Here is a 20,250-nt window from a genome sequence, read left to right as displayed (position 1 = left end):
AAAAGATAAAAACAAAAACAAAACAATACAAAAAAGGCAGAATATGCTCAAATATGATCAGGCTAGTGCATAGATCAGTGCCACACACTAGATTTTGGGTGTATTTTGGTCTGTTAGAAAAAAGTGCCTCCTAAAATTTTAAAGGAAGAAAGACATATATGTACAAAATAAGGGTTGCTACAATGAAGGGATGGAAGATGACTGTAAAGATGAAAATTATAAAAGATTTTATAAAAGGACTTGGTAAGATAAGTTGTTTGAAAAAAGAAAGAAGATTTAAGAAAAAAAAAAGGAAAAAGGGAGAGAATGTGATCAGGCAGGAGACTAGAACAAAGCCATACACTAGTGATTTAGGGTATATTTTGATCTGTTAGAAGAAACTGTACCTCAAAATTTTAAAGAGAGAACAACTTATATATATATGCCAAAAATAATGGTAACTACTATGAAGGGATAAAATATGACTCTAAAAATGAAAAATAAAAAGGTTTTTTTTTTTTAAAAAAAGGGATTTATAAGATGTTGGTTGAAAAAGGGAAAAAGAAAAATAAAAAAAAACAGTCAACAAAAATTAACTTTGATGAAATAATGAATCATGGTAAAAAAAAAAAAAAGCCATGAATCTATGTGCAGTATTCCCCTAGCGCTGGAGTTCTCCTATTCTCCTTGATCGATCAACTTGGTCTTGGCTTGCTGGCTGTTTGTGCTGATCTTCTGGGGGAGGGGCCTGTTGCTGTGGTTTCCAAATGTCTTTGCCGCAGGCGGAATTGCCCCGCCCTTGTCGGTCCGGGCTAAGGAAGCTGCTCCGGTTTGCTCTCAGGAGCTTTTGTTCCCTGCAAGCTCTCGGTACAGCTTTGGAGGACCAGGGCAGAAATGGTGGCCTCCCAATCTCCACTCGGAGGAGCTGAGAACTCGGGGCCCTGCTCCTCAGTGTGCCCCCAGAGAAAAGCAGTCACTTCCGTGTCCCCGGTCTCCGGCCGCACTCCGTGCTCACCCGGCCTGTGATCGAGCATTGCTATCTCTGGCACCCGACCCCGCGCGGAGTCTCCAAACCCAGCAGATCCCTGCAGTGCGTTCCCGCACCGCTCCTCCCCGGGAAGGAAGGGGAGTCTCCCCGGATCTGCTGCTTGTTGGGTCCCTGCTGGGGGAGCCGTGCCCCGACTGGGCCGCAGATCACAGTTTATGGCAACCCCGAGCTGAGAGCCCGCGACTCTGCTCCGTATCTGCAGCCGGCTTCCCTGCTCTGATACCTGGGAGCTCTGGAGCACTCAGGCACCCCCGGTCTCTCTGTGACCCCAAGGGTCCTGAGACCACACTGTCCCGGGAGGATTCCACCCCCCGCTTAGCCACTGCAGCGACGTCCCTCCACCGTGGCAACTTCTAAAAGGTCCGATTTTGTGCTCCGCGGCTCTATCACTTGCCAGAAGCGGCCGGCGGAGGCCCCTCCCCCGCCGTCTATCCTCCCGAATATCGCCTCGGATTCACTTCTCCGCACGCCCTACCTTCCAGTAAGTGGTCGCTTCTCTGTTCAGAGAGTTGTTGCTACTCTCCTGTTCGATCTCCTGTTGAGTTCGTAGGTGTTCAGAATGGTTTGATCCCTATTCAGCTGAATTCCTGAGACCAGACGAAATCTAGGTCTCCTACTCCTCCGCCATCTTGCTCCGCCTCCTATTCTGTATATTTCTATGAGGTCCTTCTGGTCCAGTGTATCATCAAAGCTCTTGTTTCCTTGTTGATTTTCGGCTTAGATGATCTGTCTATTGCTGAGAGTGGAGTATTGAGGTCTCCTACAATTAACGTATTGTTATCAATATGACCCTTTATTTTGGCTAACGGCTTATTTGGATGGCTGCTTCCATATTGGGGGCATAGATATTTACAACTGCTAGATCCTCTTGTTGGATAGACCCTTTAAGAATGATATAGTGTCCTTCTGTTTCTCTAACTACAGACTGTAGTTTAAAATCTAATTTGTCTGATATCAGAATTGCTACCCCAGCTTTCTTTTGAGGCCCGCTGGCATGGAAGATGGATCTCCATCCCTTCACCTCAGTCTGGATGTATCTTTAGGTTCAAAATGAGTCTCTTGTAGACAGCATATGGATGGGTCCTGTCTCTTTATCCAATCTGCAACCCTGTGCCATTTTATGGGAGCATTTAGGCCGTTCACATTGAGAGTGATTATTGAAAGATATGAATTAATTGTCATCATGTTGCCTGTGAAGATGTTGTTTTATACATTGTCCCTGTAAATTTCTGTTGTATATCACTCTTGGGGTTTTCTCCTTTTATAGAACCCCCCTTAATATTTCTTGCAGGGCCGGCTTAGTGGTCACATATTCCTTCAGTTTCTGCTGGTCTTGGAAACTCTGCATCTCTCCATCCATTCTAAATGATAGCCTTGCCAGATAAAGTATTCTTGGCTGCATGTTTTCTCATTTAGTACCCTGAATATGTCTTGCCAGGCCTTTCTGGCTTGCCAGGTCTCTGTGGATAGGTCTGACGTTATTCTGATGTTCCTCCCTCTGTACGTAAGGAATCTCTTCCCCCTAACTGCCCTTAAGATGGTTTCCTTGGTTCTAAGATTTGCCAGTTTTATTATTACATGCCAAGGTGTTGGACTGTTTTCCTTGATCTTGGGAGGGGTCCTCTCTGCCTCTAGGATGTGAATGTTTGTTTCATTCCCCAGATTAGGGAAGTTCTCAGCTACGATTTGCTCAAATATATCTTTTAGTCTTCTCTCTCTCTCTCCACCCCCTCCACGATTCTAATCATTCTGACATTGGAATGCTTCATGGTGTCACTTATTTCTCTGATTCTATTTTCATGGATTCTGAGTTGTTTTTCCCTGGCCTCCTCTTTTGCTTTTTTATCTATTAAATTGTCTTCTAGGTCACTGATTCGTTCTTCTGCCTCACTTACCCTAGCTGTTAGATTATCTAGATTAGATTGGATCTCACTGATAGCATTTTTAAGTTCTGCTAATTCAGTTTTCATTTCTGCCCTTAGAGACTCTATGTTGCCATTAATTGATTTCTCCATTCTAGCTATTGTCTTCACAATTGCTAGCCTGAATTCCATCTCCGACATCTTGGTTATATCTGCATCCATTTGTAAATCTCCAGCATAAATCATAATCTCTGAGTCTTTCCTATTTTGGGGGTTCCTCCTCCTAGTTATTCTGTTGATGGGTGGTTGAGGGAATGTATAGAGTCCAAATTATTGACCACAACCAAAGCAAGATGCACCTATTTTCTAGGGAACTTAGGGTTTCTGGCTTCTTGTTCCCCCAGCTTGACTTCTGGGGGAGGTGCTTGTAGCACTGTTACTCAAGGAACCCTGTTTGGGCAGAGTTGCCCTGTCCCCTGTGGTGGGGGATGGGCTCAGTGGGAACCGGTTTTTTTGGCTTTGTTGAGGATATGCCAATTATGGCCACTCATGTCTATAGACACATGCCAACAAACATCAGAAGCACATTATAATAACATTGTAGACTCCTTAACCAAATTACACTCTTGTTATGAAGGCTTGCATGAGCCACCTCCCAGAATACCAGACACAGCCCCCAGGTAGCTATTCCCCCAGAGATGCCATGCCACTGGCCCATCTTGCATCAGGCCACAGGGGAGTGACAGCACTTGTCTTCCACATGTTGGCAACCTGATCAAGGGTCGGTTGTGCAATATAAACCTCTCCTAATAGTCCAGTGGGACAAACCTTACCAAATTACTTAGGAGATCATGATTATAGAAATTTCATTGGCTCAGAGGACTGTCCAGTATCAGCCACAAAGCTAAGGCCACTGGCTTTGCTCGCTATTCTGGTTATAAAGGCTATTTCATTAAATTAAATTCATAAAAAGTTTAGTAGGAGATTGATATTATACCTCCAGGGTCAACTAGTGGAACTGTGGATCTGAGAGAGAGGAAAAGAGGTGTTCTGCCTAGTGGATGCCAGTCACATTAGGAAATGAAATCCACAAAGGAATCCCAGAACCCAGTGGTCACTCTCTGTGGACGCAGGCCAAATCCCTACCCCAGCATAGATGAAGAGGTTTATGAGCTCTTGCTTCAAAGCAACTGCGTGCCTCCTTTAGTCGGTATCCAGATTGCTTGCCTTGAAGAAAACCCACAAGCTAGCCAAATGCAAATGCTCTCCTTTATTGTGGCCAGCCTGGATAATAGGGTTGTTGGTAGATCACTCCAGTCTTTCTTTCCAACAAAGTAGAAAGAATGCAACTTAAAATTTAGAGTAAGATTATTGGTAGTTTTATATGTAACAGGGAGAGTAAAAAAATTCCTTTGAAACTGGCAGATCAGGTAGTAAAAGTGTAAGTAAGAGAAAAGAGGATTAAGTACTTATAAAAAGTGATAATAATACACAGGCAACCAAACACTAGGAAAAAAATAAAAAAATTCTTAAAAACAACAACAAAAAAACCCCTCAAAATAAAACAAAATAGAAAAGTCCTACACAAAGGCATCCAGATTGGTAAGGAAGAAATAAAACTTTCACTATTTGCAGATGACATGATACTGTATATAGAAAACCCTAAGGACTCCATCAAGAAAATACTTGAACTGATAAATGAATTCAGTAAGGTCACAGGATACAAAATCAATATACAGAAATCTGTTGCATTTCTATATACTAATAATGAAGCAACAGAAAGAGAAATTAAGAAAGCAATCTGGTTTGCAACTGCACCAAAAAAATAAAATATCTAGGAATAAACAACTAAGGAGGTGAAAGATCTGTACTCTGAAAACTACAAAACATTGATGAAAGAAATTGAAGACAACAAAGAGAAACCAGAAAGCTATTCCATGCTCATGGGTTAGAAGAACAAATATTGTTAAAATGTCCAAACTATCCCCCAAATCTACAGATTTAATGCAAGCCTTATCAAAATACCAACTGCATTTTTCTCAGAAACAAAACAAATAATCCTAAAATTTGTATGGAACCACAAAAGACCGTGAATAGCCAAAGCAATTTTGGGAAAAAGAAGAACAAACCTGGAGGTATCACAATTCTAGATTTCAAGTTACACTACAAAGCTGTAGTGATCAATACAGTATGGTACTGGCACAAAAATAGACACATAGATTAATGAAACAGGATGGAAAGCCCAGGAACAAACCCACAAATATATGGTCAATTAATCTTCAATAAAGCAGGAAAGAATATCCAGTGGGAAAAGGACTGTCTTTTCAACAAATGGTGTTGGGAAAACTAGACAGTTATATGCAAAAGAATGAAATTGGGCCACTTTCTTACACCACACACAAAAATAAATTCAAAATGGATTAGGAACCCAAATGTGAGACCTGAAACAATAAAAATCCTAGAATAGAGCACAGGCAGTATTCTCTCTGATATCAGCTATATCAACATTTTTCTAGATATGTCTTGTGAGGCAAGGGAAACAAAAGCAAAAATAAACTATTGGGACTACATCAAAACAAAAAGCTTCTGCACAGCCTAGGAAACAATCAGCAAAACTAAAAGACATCCTACCAAATAGGAGAAGATATTTGCAAATGACATATCCAATAAAAGGTTAGTATCCAAAATATGTAAAGAAGATATGAAACTGAACACCCCAACCAACAAACAAACTGACTAAAATGGGCAGAAGACATGAACAGACATTTCCCCAGAGAAGACATCCAGATGGCCAACAGACACATAAAAAGATGCTCAATATCACTGATCATCAGGGAAATGCAAAAACTACAATAAGACATGAGATATCACCTCATACCTGTCAGAACGGCTAAAATCAACAGCCCAAGAAACAACAGGAGTTGACAGGGATGTGGAGAGAAAGGAACCCTCTTGCACTGCTGGTGGGAATGCAAACTGGTGTAGCCAATGTGAAAAACAGTATGGAAGTTCCTCAAAAAATTAAGAACAGAACTACTCTACAATCCTGTAATTACACTACTGAGTATTTACCCAAAGAATACAAAAACACTAATTCAAAAGGATATATGCACTCCTATATTTATTGAAGCAGTATTTACAAAGCCAAATTATGGGAGCAGCCCAAGTGTCCATCAAGAGATGAATGGATAAAGAACTTGTGGTATATATACACGATGGAATATTACTCAGCCATAGAAAAGAATGAAATCTTGCCATTTGTAATGACATGGATGGAACTAGAGAGTATTATGCTAAGTGAAATAAGTCAGTTAGAGAAAGACAAATACTATATGATCTCACTAATATGTGGAACTTAAGAAACAAAATGAACAAAGGAAAAATAAAAAAGAGAGAGACAAATTGGGAAATAGACTCAACTATAGAGAAGAAACTGATGGTTACCGGAGGGGAGGTGGATGAGGGGCTGGGTTAAATAGGTGAAGGGGATTAAGAGCACACTTATCATGGTGAGTACGGAGTAACATACAGAATTGTTGAATTACTATATTGTATACCTGAAACTAATATGACTCTGTATGTTAACTATATTAGCATTTAAAAACTTAAAAAAAGAACAAAACTCCCACACATTTTTTTAAAAATGAGAAACGAAAAGGAAATACCAAATAGGGAAACAGTAAATATTACTTATTGCACATGATATTATTTTCACCAGCTAGACTCAAGGACCTGACCTTTACTGCCCACTTGCTTGTACCCACCAACCTTTGTCCCACATTTCTCTTTAAACTCTTCTTTTCAGCTTATATCTTAACTCAGGCAAAAGATCTAATGAACATAGCATCCTGGTGATGGAAAACAAAACTACCCCTCAAGCAATAATGACTGCCCGGTTGATGAGCTCCAACTGGCCCAAACCACCCGGACCAGCGTGAGCTAAACCCCCAACTGACATCTGTGCAGATGGACGATGCAGTGACCCATGGAGTGACCAACAGTTACCTTTACCTCATTATAATATTAAAACCTCGACCCAAGGAGAAGCACAGGCCTCATTAACATAATATGCAATGTATGTATAGGCATGCTTCCTTAAGGCGCATGTGTGACCTTACGTCTCCTCCTTTACATACATGACAAAACTCTCTTTCTGAATATTTATCCTAACCCTAAGTAAAATAAACCCATTTATCCTTGTTCTGAGAGTCATGGCTTTGAAAATTATTCCCCATGACTTCCTTATTTGCTGCAAATAAAGTTTCTTTTGTGTGACAACTCTACCTGGTGTAATTTCTATCTGCAACTCACTAAGGAGTAAACTCATGTTAGTTTGGTTTCAATATGATATAATTGTGACCAAATGTATCAGTCATATCAACAAACGTGAGTGGGATTGAATCACCTATTAAAAATGTTTAAGGGGCAACTGGCTGGCTCAGTCAGAAAAGCATGTGACTCTTGATCTCAGGGTTGTGAGTTTGAGCCCTAATTTGGGTATAGAGATGACTTAAATGAATAAAAAAAAATTGTTCAAATTGGCTCATAAGGGAAAAGGCAACCATATGCAGCATGGAAGATACACCTAAAACACAGAAAGAGTAAAAGTAAAAGGGTGGATAGAGATATAAAATGCATTTGGTAACTATAAAAAAGTATGGATTGTGATGCTATCAGACAAAGTAGGATTCAACCCCAAAAGCATTATGGACGACAAAGAAGGAACTTTATATTGCTAAAGACTCCATTCTATCAATGAAATATAAAAATCATAAATATGTATGTACCAAATAACAGAATAACTGCTTATATAAGACAGAAACCACAGTAGATGTAAGGAGAACTAGAAACACACTAAAAACTGTACACTTAATTTTCTGTATAAGCTAAGAGGACAAAAAGAAAAAAAAGATATAAAAGATTTAAACAAAATAAAGAATATATTAGATCTTTCAGATAATAGAGAATATATCTTCTCAAGTGCACATGGAAAATTCATAAAAGTTGATAATAGGGCAAAAATAAAAGAGTAGTTTTAAAAAATGTGGAACACTACAAACAATACTCTTTGATCACAAGTTCAACACAAAGTAAAAAAGAAAAAGGGATGCTTGGGTGGCTCAGTTGGTTACATGTCTGCCTTTGGCTCAGGTCATGATCCAGGGTCCTGGGATCGAGCCCCACATTGGGCTCCTTGCTCAGCGGGGAGCCTACTTCTCCCTCTGCTTGCCGCTCCTCCTGCTTGTCCTCTCTCTCTCTCTCTCTGTCTCTCTGACAAATAAAAAAATAAAATAAAATAAATCCTCCCATCTGGAAATTAAAAATATCTACTAAATATCTCTGGTGTAAAATTACAGAAATTCTGAAAAATGTGGTAAAATGAAATGTAAAGAAAACACTACATATCAAAACCAAGAACACTTAAAATAGCTTTCAGAGAAAAATGTATAGCCATAAAGAGAAAATGGCTGAAAATGAATGAAATGAATGAAAATGAATCCCCAGCTCAAATAACATTGACAAAATTCAACAATGATTTACGATTAAAAACTCTGAGAAAATAAGGAACCGAAGGGAACTTCTTTGCCCTGATAAGAACATCTACAAAAAAACTGCAGCTAGCATCATACTTGATGGTAAGACCTGAATGCTTTTCCCTTAGGTTCAGGAACAAGACAAGGATGTCTGCACTCATGATTTCTGTTTGACATTGCACTGGAAGTTCCAGGGAGTGCAACAAAGTAAGAAAAACAAATAACAGATAACCAGACTAGAGAGGAAGAATTAAAACTTTATTCACAGAACACATGATGGTTCATGTAGAAAACCCAATAGAAAGTACAAAAAAGTTACTAGAACCAATAAGCTAGGCTGCAGGGTACAAAGTCAAAATCAAATATCAATCATATTTCAGTATACCAGCCACAAATAATTAAAAATTAAAATACAAAAATACCATTTATAATAGCATAAAATAAAACTATTTATGGTTAAATTTGATTGAAGATGTGCCAGACTTAAGTGATGGAAGGTATAAAACACTGTTGAGGGAAATTAAACAAGGCCTAAATAATTGAAGAAATAAACCACACTCACAGATCAGAAAACCTGATTTTGTTAGGGTAATAGTCCTCCCCAAATAGATCAATAGATTCAATGCAATCCCAGCCAAATACCAGATTTTTTTTTCTGTAGAAAGTTACAGCCTGATTCTAGAATTTACAAAGATCCTAAAATAGATAAAGCAAGTTTTAAAAAGAAGAAAAAAATTGGAGAATTTATGCTACCTAATTTCCTAACTTCAAAACTTATAAATCTACAGTAATCCAAAGGTGTGGTGTTGGCATAAAGATAGACACACAATGGAAAGGAACAGAATAGAAAGTACAGAATATACCCATGTATATGTAGTTAGTCAATTTTGGAAAAGGAGCCAAGGTTATTCAATGGGGAAAAAAAAAGATTTTTTTTTCAACTAAAGGTGCTAGAATAGATGACTCAATCAATAATGGGTTTTCAATAGGTATTACTTTATAAATGAATATAACATTAGGTTTTGAGAGTTAATCATTTGCTCAATGTCACCCGGATAAAATATTTGAAGCTGAATTGTTTGATTCCAAAATCTGCGGCTTTTCACCACTGGGTTGTCTCTTATTACAAAAGCTACTGTTTGCCACTATTTACTTTATAAAAACATGCCCTTTATTCCTAATTGATTTCAAGCTCTTCAAGCGTTCTGTATCTTGTATTTCTTAGTATCTTTGTTGTGAAGTGTAATTGTTGATGGTAATGCTATTATATATGTTAGTTTGATTTTGTGGTAGACAGGTTATAGATAAAATATATACAAAGACAATCCTCTGTGAGAAGGAGCACAATGACAGAGGAATATGGTTCTTAACCACTGGGTGCTAGGAGTCCTCTCCTTGCCTTCTCTGTGTTACACAGTCATCATCACTTTTGAATTCCCAATCACTAGTGGGAATGTGCTCTCTCATGCTCACCAAATATATATTTTAGAAGATAGATTTAAAAGCCTTGTTTCCCAGTTGAAGTGAGTACATTGACTTTTACCTCTTTCCCAGTGTCCTTTGGAAATATTTTCCAGAAGGCTAACTATAGAAACAATTCTCTTTTCAGGTGCAAACTGACCGAGCACAGTGGTCATGGGTCTTAGTTACAGCCTCATGGGTTTTTTTTGGGCCAACTTACCTGAGTTGAGGGGTGGGGGTAGAGCCCACTCGATGAAAGGATGCCGGTCAAAGGTGTTGGCCCTCTGGCACTTCTGCACATCTCCGTCATTTTGGATCATGTCCACAATCTCTTGTGTCCAGGTTGTGCCTAGAGCATTAGTTATTATCAATTTCATCCACTCACTGCACAATTTAATTCATTTCCTTGATTATTTATGTATTCAGTAAAATTCACATATGCTGAGTGTTAAGCGGAATCAGCTCACTTATCACCTCCTCTTTAATCCCCAGTGCCTCACATAAGGGCTTTGCACCTAGTAAATGTAGTTTCAGCAAATGCGTATTGAGTGAAATGAATGTAGGGAGATACAAAGATGAATTAACCACTGTCCCTGTCCTAACCAGTTTACAATCTTTTTGGAGGAGATAAGTTAGGACAGAGACTACCTCTTGCCTAGCTTATATCCATTCTTCCCTTCTTTCTCAAATTAATAAATTTTTAGCTGAACATACAGCTACTTGCCTCAAAGGTAATGTTTACCAGTCTTTCTTACATGATGGGGCCATGCCATTTTGGGAAGTTGTCTTTCAAGAGAAGGAACACAACCTATTCCTCCCTTCCTACCTTCTTTCTGCTTTTTGGAATGTGTGCAGAAAGTTAGAAAGAGCCAGGGTCTTTGATGATCAACGTAGCCACCACTTCAGCCCTGACTGCTAATCTCCAGACTGCTTTTTCTTTTGGGTTTTCTGACACTTGTAGCCAAATTAAATCCTAATGGATACAGAAGAGAAGTGCAAATAGGCATATAGGTCAGTAAAGAGCTAGATTCTGCTCACTGTCCACCAGATATCCATTTTCCTTTTTCCACCAAAAGTATTTGGTGTTTCTCTGGCTCATAGTCAAACCTGCTGCTCACTGATAAATATGACATATACACAGATAACTAGAAGATGAACAGTGTACAGTTAGAGACAAAAAGGATGTGCAAAGGGCTACAGGAGTTCAGAGGAGGAGGGCCATCTTGGTGCAGAAGGGGTCAGTAAGGCTGAGTTCAGATGGTGGTTTTGGAGTGAAGAGTTGAAACAGTACCGGAATGTTCATCTGCATTAAGAAGCCAGGGCATCCCAGGCTCCCAGGTGGGGGGGGGGCCTCAGGAACCAGGATAAAGACAAGTCACATTTCTGAATTGGTAAGTGTAAGTGGGCTCACAGCAGGTAAGAGGTGGTGGGAGAGGTGAGGGAATAAGGCTGGAAACTTGGGGACCATCCTGAGCGGCCTTGAGATTGACTGCATAATTTCAAAGGTGAGCTGAAAAATTCCTTCTCTGAGGTGCAATGCAAATTCAAGTTCAGTTCTAACCAGAAGTGTCCAGTACAAACCAGACAGAAAAGGAGATACTTGAAGAATTGAACCCTGCTGACAGGAAGTGCCTGCCCTAGTTTTAAGTAATGCTAAGTCCTGAGAAGAGAGTGAGGCTAAGGAGCGACTTCCCAAACACAGAGGACAGAAACAGTCCAAGGAAGGTTGGGAGAATGTGGTGAACTGATTCTTTTCTGAAATCTTTCTGGTTATGAATACCGAGAGTTCCTCTTACGGAGTTAAATGGCCGGTGAGAGACCTTCCCAAACTGGTTACAGCTTCAAGTTTATCACCTCACTTGGTCACATGGCTTGATGTTACAAATGCAGGTATTGCAGGGAGATTGTCATTCTATTGGCCTCCCCGGTTAGGATATTCTTTGTTCCTCCACCCCTGCACAAGCCTCGAAACCCCTTGCACTTGCAGACCCTCACTTTTGTCACAGCCTCCTCTTCATTTTATAAGATCCTGGTAAGTGTCACCTCCCCTTTCCCAGATCCTTCCGACTGTACTTGTGTGGGTGTTGGACCCGAAGCTATTAGAACGTTTCATATTGGGGTGAAAGCCTTTTTTCCACATTGGTGTCCCCCCACTAAGAGATGCTTCTTATGGGCAAGGGTTGTGCTCACTTCCTAGATTGCTTGGCTGATGGGAACCAGGAGTGGCTGGGTTGGCAAGATTACTGTGAGAACCTCTGTATAATTTTTTAGACTCTGCATTTAAATAATCTTGTAATTCATTAAGTCCTTTGAGGATCTGGGATTCTACCTAAGTAAACAGGAGGACCTTGGATCCTGAGGGATTGGAGCTCAGAAGCAAGTCTGGTTTCATTTCTCCCAGGGTCAGGCCTGGTGAAAATCTGCATTTTTATATTTTTATTTTTTTAATTTTTTATTGTTATGTTAATCAACACACATGACATCATTAGTTTTTGATGTAGTGTTCCATGATTCATTGTTTGTGCGTAACACCCAGTGCTCCACGCAGAACGTGCCCTCCTTAATACCCATCACCAGGCTAACCCATCCCCCCACCCCCCTCCCCTCTAGAACCCTCAGTTTGTTTTTCAGAGTACATCGTCTCTCATGGTTCTTCTCCCCCTCCGATTTACTCCCCTTCATTCTTCCCCTCCTGCTATCTTCTTCTTTTTTTTTTTTTACTTAACATATATTGCATTATTTGATTCAGAGGTACAGATCTGTGATTCAACAGTCTTCCACAATTCACAGCTATCACCATAGCACATAGCCTCCCCAATGTCTATCACCCAGCCACCCCCTCCATCCCACCCCCCACCACTCCAGCAACCCTCAGTTTGTTTCCTGAGATTAAGAATTCCTCATATCAGTGAGGTCATATGATACATGTCTTTCTCTGATTGACTTATTTCACTCAGCATAACACCCTCCAGTTCCACCCACGTCATTGCAAATGACAAGATCTCATTCCTTTGATGGCTGCATAATATTCCTTTGTGTGTATATACCACATCTTCTTTATCCATTCATCTGTTGATGGACATCTTGGTTCTTTCCACAGTTTGGCTATTGTGGACATTGCTGCTATAAACATTGGGGTGCACGTACCCCTTCAGATCCCTACATTTGTATATTTGGGGGAAATATCCAGTAGTGCAATTGCTGGATCATATGGTAGCTCTATTTTCGACTGTTTGAGGAAACTCCATACTGTTTTCTAGAGTGGTTGCACCAGCTTGCATTCCCACCAACAGTGTAGGAGGGTTCCCCTTTCTCCGCATCCCCGCCAACATCTGTCATTTCCTGATTGTTAATTTTAGCCACTCTGACTGGTGTGAAGTGGTATCTCATTGAGGTTTTGATTTGGATTTCCCTGATGCCGAGCAATGTTGAGGACATTTTCATGTGTCTGTTGGCCATTTGGATGTCTTCTTTGGAAAAATGTCTGTTCATATATTCTGCCCATTTCTTGATTGGATCATTTGTTCTGTGGGTGTTGAGTTTGATAAGTTCTTTATAGATTTTGGATACTAGCCCTTTATCTGATATGTCATTTGCAAATATTTTCTCCCATTCTGTCGGTTGTCTTTTGGTTGTGTGGACTGTTTCTTTTGCTGTGCAAAAGGTTTTTATCTTGATGAAATCCCAATAGTTCATTTTTGCCCTTGCTTCCCTTGCCTTTGGTGATGTTTCTAGGAAGAAGTTGCTGCGCTGAGGTCGAAGAGGTTGCTGCCTCCTTTAGGAGAACCTGCTGTTCTCCTTTAGGATTTTGATGGACTCCTGTCTCACATTGAGGTCTTTCAACCATTTAGAGTCTATTTTTGTGTGTGGTGTAAGGAAATGGTCCAGTTTCATTCTTCTGCATGTGGCTGTCCAATTTTCCCAACACCATTTGTTGAAGAGACTGTCTTTTTTCCATTGGACATTCTTTCCTGCTTTGTCAAAGATTAGTTGACCATAGAGTTGAGGGTCCATTTCTGGGATCTCTATTTTGTTCCATTGATCTATGTGTCTGTTTTTGTGCCAATACCATACTGTCCTGATGATGACAGCTTTGTAATAGTGCTGGAAGTCCGGAATTGTGATGCCGCCAGCTTTGCTTTTCTTTTCCAACATTCCTCTGGCTATTCAGGGTCTCTTCTGGTTCCATACAAATTTTAGGATGATTTGTTCCATTTCTTTGAACAAAGTGGATGGTATTTTGATGGGGATTGCAGTGAATGTGTAGATTGCTCTAGGTAGCATTGACATCTTCACAATGTTTGTTCTTCCAAACCATGAGCATGGAACGTTTTTCCATTTCTTTGTGTCTTCCTAAATTTCTTTCATGAGTATTTTAGAGTTTTCTGTGTACAGATCCTTTGCCTCTTTGGTAAGATTTATTCCTAGATATCTTATTGTTTTGGGTGCAATTGTAAATGGGATTGACTCCTTAATTTGTCTCTCTTCTGTCTTGTTGTTGGTGTATAGGAATGCCACTGATTTCTGTGCATTGATTTTTATATCCTGCCACTTGACTGAATTCCTGTATGAGTTCTAGCAGTTTTGGGGTGGAGTCTTTTGGGTTTTCCACATACAGTATCATATCATCTGCAAAGAGTGAGAGTTTGACTTCCTCTTTGCCGATTTGGATGCCTTTGCTTTCTTTTTGTTGTCTGATTGCTGCGGCTAGAATTTCTAATACTATGTTGAATAGCAGTGGTGATAGTGGACATCCCTGCTGTGTTCCTGACCTTAGGGGGAAAGCTCTCAGTATTTCCCCATTGAGAATGATATTCTCTGTAGGTTTTTCAAAGATGGCTTTTATGATAATGAGGTATGTACCCTCTATGCCTATACTTTGAAGAGTTTTGATCAAGAAAGAATACTGTACTTTGTCAAATGCTTTTTCTGCATCTATTGAGAGGATCGTATGATTGTTGTTCTTTCTTTTGCTAATGTATTGTCTCACGTTGATTGATTTGTGGTTGTTGTAACAACCTTGCAGCCTTGGGATAAATCCCACTTGGTCTTGGTGAATAATCCCTTTTTTTTTAAGTTTATTTATTTATTTATTTGAGAGAGAGAATGAGAGAGAGAGAGAGAGCATGAGGGGGGGAGGGTCAGAGGGAGAGGCAGACTCCCCGCTGAGCAGGGAGCCCGATGTGGGACTTGATCCTTGGACTCCAGGATCATGACCTGAGCCGAAGGGAGTCGCTTAACCAACTGAGCCACCCAGGTGCCCCGGTGAATAATCCTTTTAATGTACTTTTGGATCCTACTGGCTAGTATTTTGGTGAGAATTTTTGCATCCATGTTCATCAAGGATATTGGTCTGTAATTCTCCTTTTTGATGGGGTCTTTGTCTGGTTTTGGGATCAAGGTAATGGTGGCCTCATAAAATGAGTTTGGAAGTTTTCCTTCCATTTCTATTTTTTGGAACAGCTTCACGAGAATAGGTATTAATTCGTCTTTAAATGTTTAGTAGAACTCCTCTGGGAAGACATCTGGCCCTGGGCTTTTTTTGTTTGGAGATTTTTGATGACTGCTTCAATTTCCTTAGTGGTTATAGGTATTTTCAGGTTTTCTATTTCTTCCTGGTTCAATTTTGGTAGTTGATACATCTCTAGGAATGCACCCATTTCTTCCAGGTTATCTAATTTGCTGGCATAGAGTTGTTCATAATATGTTCTTATAATTGTTTGTATTTCTTTGGTGTTGGTTGTGATCTCTCCTCTTTCATTCATGATTTTGTTGATTTGAGTCATTTCTCTTTTCTTTTTGATAAGTCTGGCCAGGGGTTTATCAATCTTGTTAATTCTTCCAAGATCCAACTCCTAGTTTCGTTGATCTGTTCCACTGTTCTTTTGGTTTCTATTTCATTGATTTCTGCTCTGGTCTTTATTATTTCTCTTCTCCTGCTGGGTTTAGGCTTTATTTGCTGTTCTTTCTCTAGCTCCTTTAGGTGTAGGGTTAGGTTGTGTATTTGAGACCTTTCTTGTTTCTTGAGAAAGGCTTGTATTGCTATATACTTTCCTCTCAGGACTGCCTTTGCTGCATCCCAAAGATTTTGGACAGTTGTGTTTTCATTTTCATTGGTTTCCATGAATTTTTTTTAATTCTTGTTTAATTTCCTGGTTGAACCATTCATTCCTTTGTAGAATGCTCTTTAGCCTCTATGTATTTGTGTTCTTTCCCAGTTTCCTCTTGGGAGTGAGTTTAGTTTCAAAGCATTGTGGTCTGAAAATATGCAGGGGATGATCTCAATCTTTTGGTACTGGTTGAGACCTGATTTGTGACCTAGGATGTGTTCTATTCTGGAGAATGTTCCATGGGCACTAGAGAAGAATGTGTATTCCGTTGCTTTGGGATGGAATGTTCTGAATATGTCTGTGAAGTCTTTTTGGTCGACTTTACTTTAAATGTAAAGTCTTTATTTCCTTGTTGATCTTTTGCTTAGATGATCTGTCCATTATTATTGTATTTTTGTTGATGTGTTTCTTTGCTTTTGTTATTAATTGGCTTATATAATTGGCTGCTCCCATTTAGGGGCATATTTACAATTGTTAGATACTGTTGTTGGATAGAACCTTTAAGTAGGATATAGTGTCCTTCCTCATCTCTTATTACAGTCTTTGTTTTAAAATCTAATTTGTCAGGGGCGCCTGGGTGGCGCGGTTGGTTAAGCAATTGCCTTCGGCTCAGGTCATGATCCTGGAGTCCCCGGATCGAGTCCCGCATTGGGCTCCTTCTCCCTCTGACCCTCCCCCCTCTCATGTGCTCTCTCTCTCTCATTCTTTCTTTCTCAAATAAATAAATAAAATCTTAAAAAAAATAAAATCTAATTTGTCTGATATAAGGATTGCCACCGCAGCTTTCTTTTGATGTCCATTAGCATGGTAAATGGTTTTCCACCCCCTCACTTTCAATGTGGGGGTGTCTTTGGGTGTAAAATGAGTCTCTAGCAGACAGCATATTGATGGGTCTTGTTTTTTAATCCAATCTGATAGCCTGTGTCTTTTGATTGGGGCATTTAGCCCATTTACATTCAGGGTAACTATTGAAAGATATGATTTTAGTGCCATTGTATTGCCTGTAAGGTGACTGTTACTGTATATTGTCTGTGTTCCTTTCTGGTCTATGCTGCTTTTAGGCTTTCTCTTTGCTTAGAGGACCCCTTTCAATATTTCTTGGAGGGCTGGTTTCGTGTTTGCAAATCCTTTAGTTTTTGTTTGTCCTGGAAGCTTTTTATCTCTCCTAATTTCAATGACAGAGTAGCTGGATATAGTATTCTTGGCTGCATATTTTTCTCGTTTAGTGCTCTGAAAATATCATGCCAGTCCTTTCTGCCCTGCCAGGTCTCTGTGGATAGGTCTGTTGCCAATCTAATATTTCTACCATTATAGGTTACATATCTCTTCTCCTGAGCTGCTTTCAAGATTTTCTCTTTGTCTCCGAGGCTCGTAAGTTTTACTATTAGATGTCGGGGTGTTGACCTATTTTTATTGATTTTGATGGGGGTTCTCTGTGCCTCCTGGATTTTGATGCCTGTTTCCTTCCCCACATTAGGGAAGTTCTCTGTTATAATTTGCTCCAATATACCTTCTGCCCCTCTCTCTCTTTCTTTTTCTTCTGGGATCCCAATTATTCCAATATTGTTTCATCTTATGGTATCACTTATCTCTCGAATTCTGCTCTTGTGATCCAGTAGTTGTTTATCTCTCTTTTTCTCAGCTTCTTTATTTTCCATCATTTGGTCTTCTTTATCGCTGATTCTCTCTTCTGCCTCATTTATCCTAGCAGTTAGTGACCTCATTTTTGATTGCATCTCATTAATAGCCTTTTTGATTTTGATTTGGTTAGATTTTAGTTCTTTTATTTCTCCAGGAAGTGTTTCTCTAATAACTTCCATGCTTTTTTCAAGCCCGGCTAGTATCTTTAAAATCATGATTCTGAACTCTAGGTCCGACATCGTACTAATGTCCGTATTGAATGGTCCCTGGCAGGTGATACTACCTCTTGTCCTTTTTGCTGAGGTGATTTTTTTCATTTTGTCATTTTGTCCAGAGGAGAATAGATCAATGAGAGAACAAAATGCTAACAGGTTAACAACGTCCCCAGAAAATATACTCTCAACAAATCAGAAAAGATCTGAAACCAGGGGAAAAGAATTGGAAAGAAAGAAAAAAGAAAGAGAAAAAAAAGAATCAGAAAAAGATAAAAAAGAACAAAAACAGAACAAAAAAAACCCCAGAATATGATTAATTATGATCAGGCTAGTGCATAGATCATGCCATATACTAGATTTTGGGTGTATTTTGGTCTGTTAGAAGAAAGTGTCTCCTAAAATTTTAAGGAAAGAAAGACTATATATGTACAAAATAAGGGTTGATACAATGAAGAGATGGAAGATGACTGTAAAGATGAAAATTATAAAAGATTTTATAAAAGGAATTGATAAGATAAGAAGTTGTTTGAAAAAAGAAAGAAGATTTAAAAAAACAAAGGGAGAGAATGTGATCAGGCAGGAGATTAGAACCAAGCCATACACTCCTGATTTAGGGTATATTTTGATCTGTTAGAAGAAACTGTATCTCAAAATTTTAAAGAGACCAACTTATATATATATGCCAAAAATAAGGGTAACTACTATGAAGGGATAGAATATGACTCTAAAAATGAAAAATAAAAATTTTTTTTTCAAAAAGGGATTGATAAGATGTTGGTTGAAAAAGGGAAAGAGAAAAATTAAAAAAAAAACAGTTAAAAAATTAACTTTGAAAGACTAATGAATCATGGTAAAAAAGCCATGTATTCTGTGTGCAGTATTCGCTTAGTACTGGTGTTCTCCCATTCTCCTTGATCGGTAAAGTTGGTCTTGGCTGGCCGTTCATGCGGATCTTCTGGGGAAGGGGCCTGTTGCCATGGTTCCCAAATGTCTTTGCTGGAGGCGGAATTGCCCTGCCCTTGTCAGTCCGGGCTAAGAAATCTGCTCGGGTTTGCTCTCAGGCGCTTTTGTTCCCTGCAAGCTTTCGGTACAGCTTTGGAGAATGAGAGTGAAAATGGTGGCCTCCCAATCTCTGCCCAGAGGAGCCAAGAACTCAGGACCCTGATTCTCAGTGTGCCCCTAGAGAAAAGCAGTCAGTCACTCCCATCTCCCTGGTCTCGGCTGCATTCCATGCTCACCTGGCCTGTGAGCCAGTGTTTCTATCTCTGGCACCTGACCCCGTGTGGAGTCTCCAAACCCAGAGATCCCTGCGGTGCGCTTCCGCGCCGCTCCTCCCAGGGCAAGAAGGGGAGTCTCCTCGGCTCTGCCGCTTGTTGTGTCCCTGCTGGGGGAGCAGTGGCCTGACTGGGCCGCGGATCACAGGTTATGGCAACCCTGAGCTGAAAGCCCGCGCCTCGGCTCTGGCTTACCCACTCCGATACCTGGGAGCTCTGTTGCACTCAGGCACCCCCGGTCTTTCTGTGACCCCAAGGGTCCTGAGACCACACTGTCCCACGAGGGTTCCACCCCCAGCTTAGCTACTGGAGCGATGTCTCTCAGCGGAGCCGACTTCTAAAAGTTCTGATTTTGTGCTCCACGGCTCTATCACTTGCCAGAAGCGGCCAAGGGAGGCCCCTCCCCCACCGCCTATCCTCCCGAATATCGCCTCAGATTCACTCCTCCGCACGTCCTACCTTCCAGTAAGTGGTCGCTTTTCTGTTCAGAGAGTTGTTGCTATTCTTTTCTTCGATCTCCTGTTGAGTTTGTAGGTGTTCAGGATGGTTTGATTCCCTATTCAGCTGAATTCCCGAGACCAGATGAAATCCAGGTCTCCTACTCCTCCACCATCTTGCTCCACCCCCCGAAAATCTGCATTTTTAAAATAGGGGTGCCCTTCCAGACATCACCACTCCTCTACAGCTGGCTTCTCCACTGCCAGTTTCCCAAACCTACCTGCCTTTGCATAGGTTGCAATGAGGAGATCATCAGGTTTTGCTTGAAAATTCCAGATTTTGTCCCAATTATTACTCATTATCTTGGTCATAAGGACTCCATTCACTTCCTTGGTTTCTGGTTGTATGTATTTTCCCACCAGCTGGAGATCATTTATTTCTTCACGGGGCATCTTTGCCATAGGCTCACCAGACAGATCCTTAAAAGAAAAGTATGCTTGTGTCAATGCTCAAAACAGTCATTCCTGTCAAGAAAAATATTCTCTGAGAAAGTTAGGAGAGGTGTAGTGGCCATTCATTACTGTGCTCAATGTTAATTTAAGTGAGAGAGTCAAAACAGGGAGAGCCAGAAGCATTTTCAATAGCTTCATTTCAGGGTGTCAGGATGGTAAAGACAGGAACGTATTTC

At 40.2% G+C, this 20,250-nt stretch overlaps 1 protein-coding gene across 2 annotated transcripts in view; it reads right to left on the bottom strand.

Annotated features, from left to right (window-relative positions):
- Positions 1-20,014, bottom strand: part of LOC113937879 (sulfotransferase 1C1) — a 41,290-nt gene extending 21,276 nt beyond the window's left edge. For both annotated transcript variants that reach the window (XM_027622796.1, XM_027622794.1), the window contains exons 1-2: positions 19,843-20,014; positions 10,105-10,233 (exon numbers count right to left, since the gene is read on the bottom strand). In XM_027622796.1, the coding sequence (XP_027478597.1) occupies positions 10,105-10,233; positions 19,843-20,014 (301 nt within the window). The remainder of the gene's footprint in view (positions 1-10,104; positions 10,234-19,842) is intronic.
- Between the last annotated feature and the right edge of the window lie 236 nt (positions 20,015-20,250).

The sequence above is a fragment of the Zalophus californianus genome, chromosome 8 (genome assembly GCF_009762305.2).
Source record: "Zalophus californianus isolate mZalCal1 chromosome 8, mZalCal1.pri.v2, whole genome shotgun sequence".
NCBI lineage: Eukaryota > Metazoa > Chordata > Mammalia > Carnivora > Otariidae > Zalophus > Zalophus californianus.
Note: the sequence above shows the minus strand (reverse complement) of the source record. Positions and strands in the feature narration are given on the sequence as shown.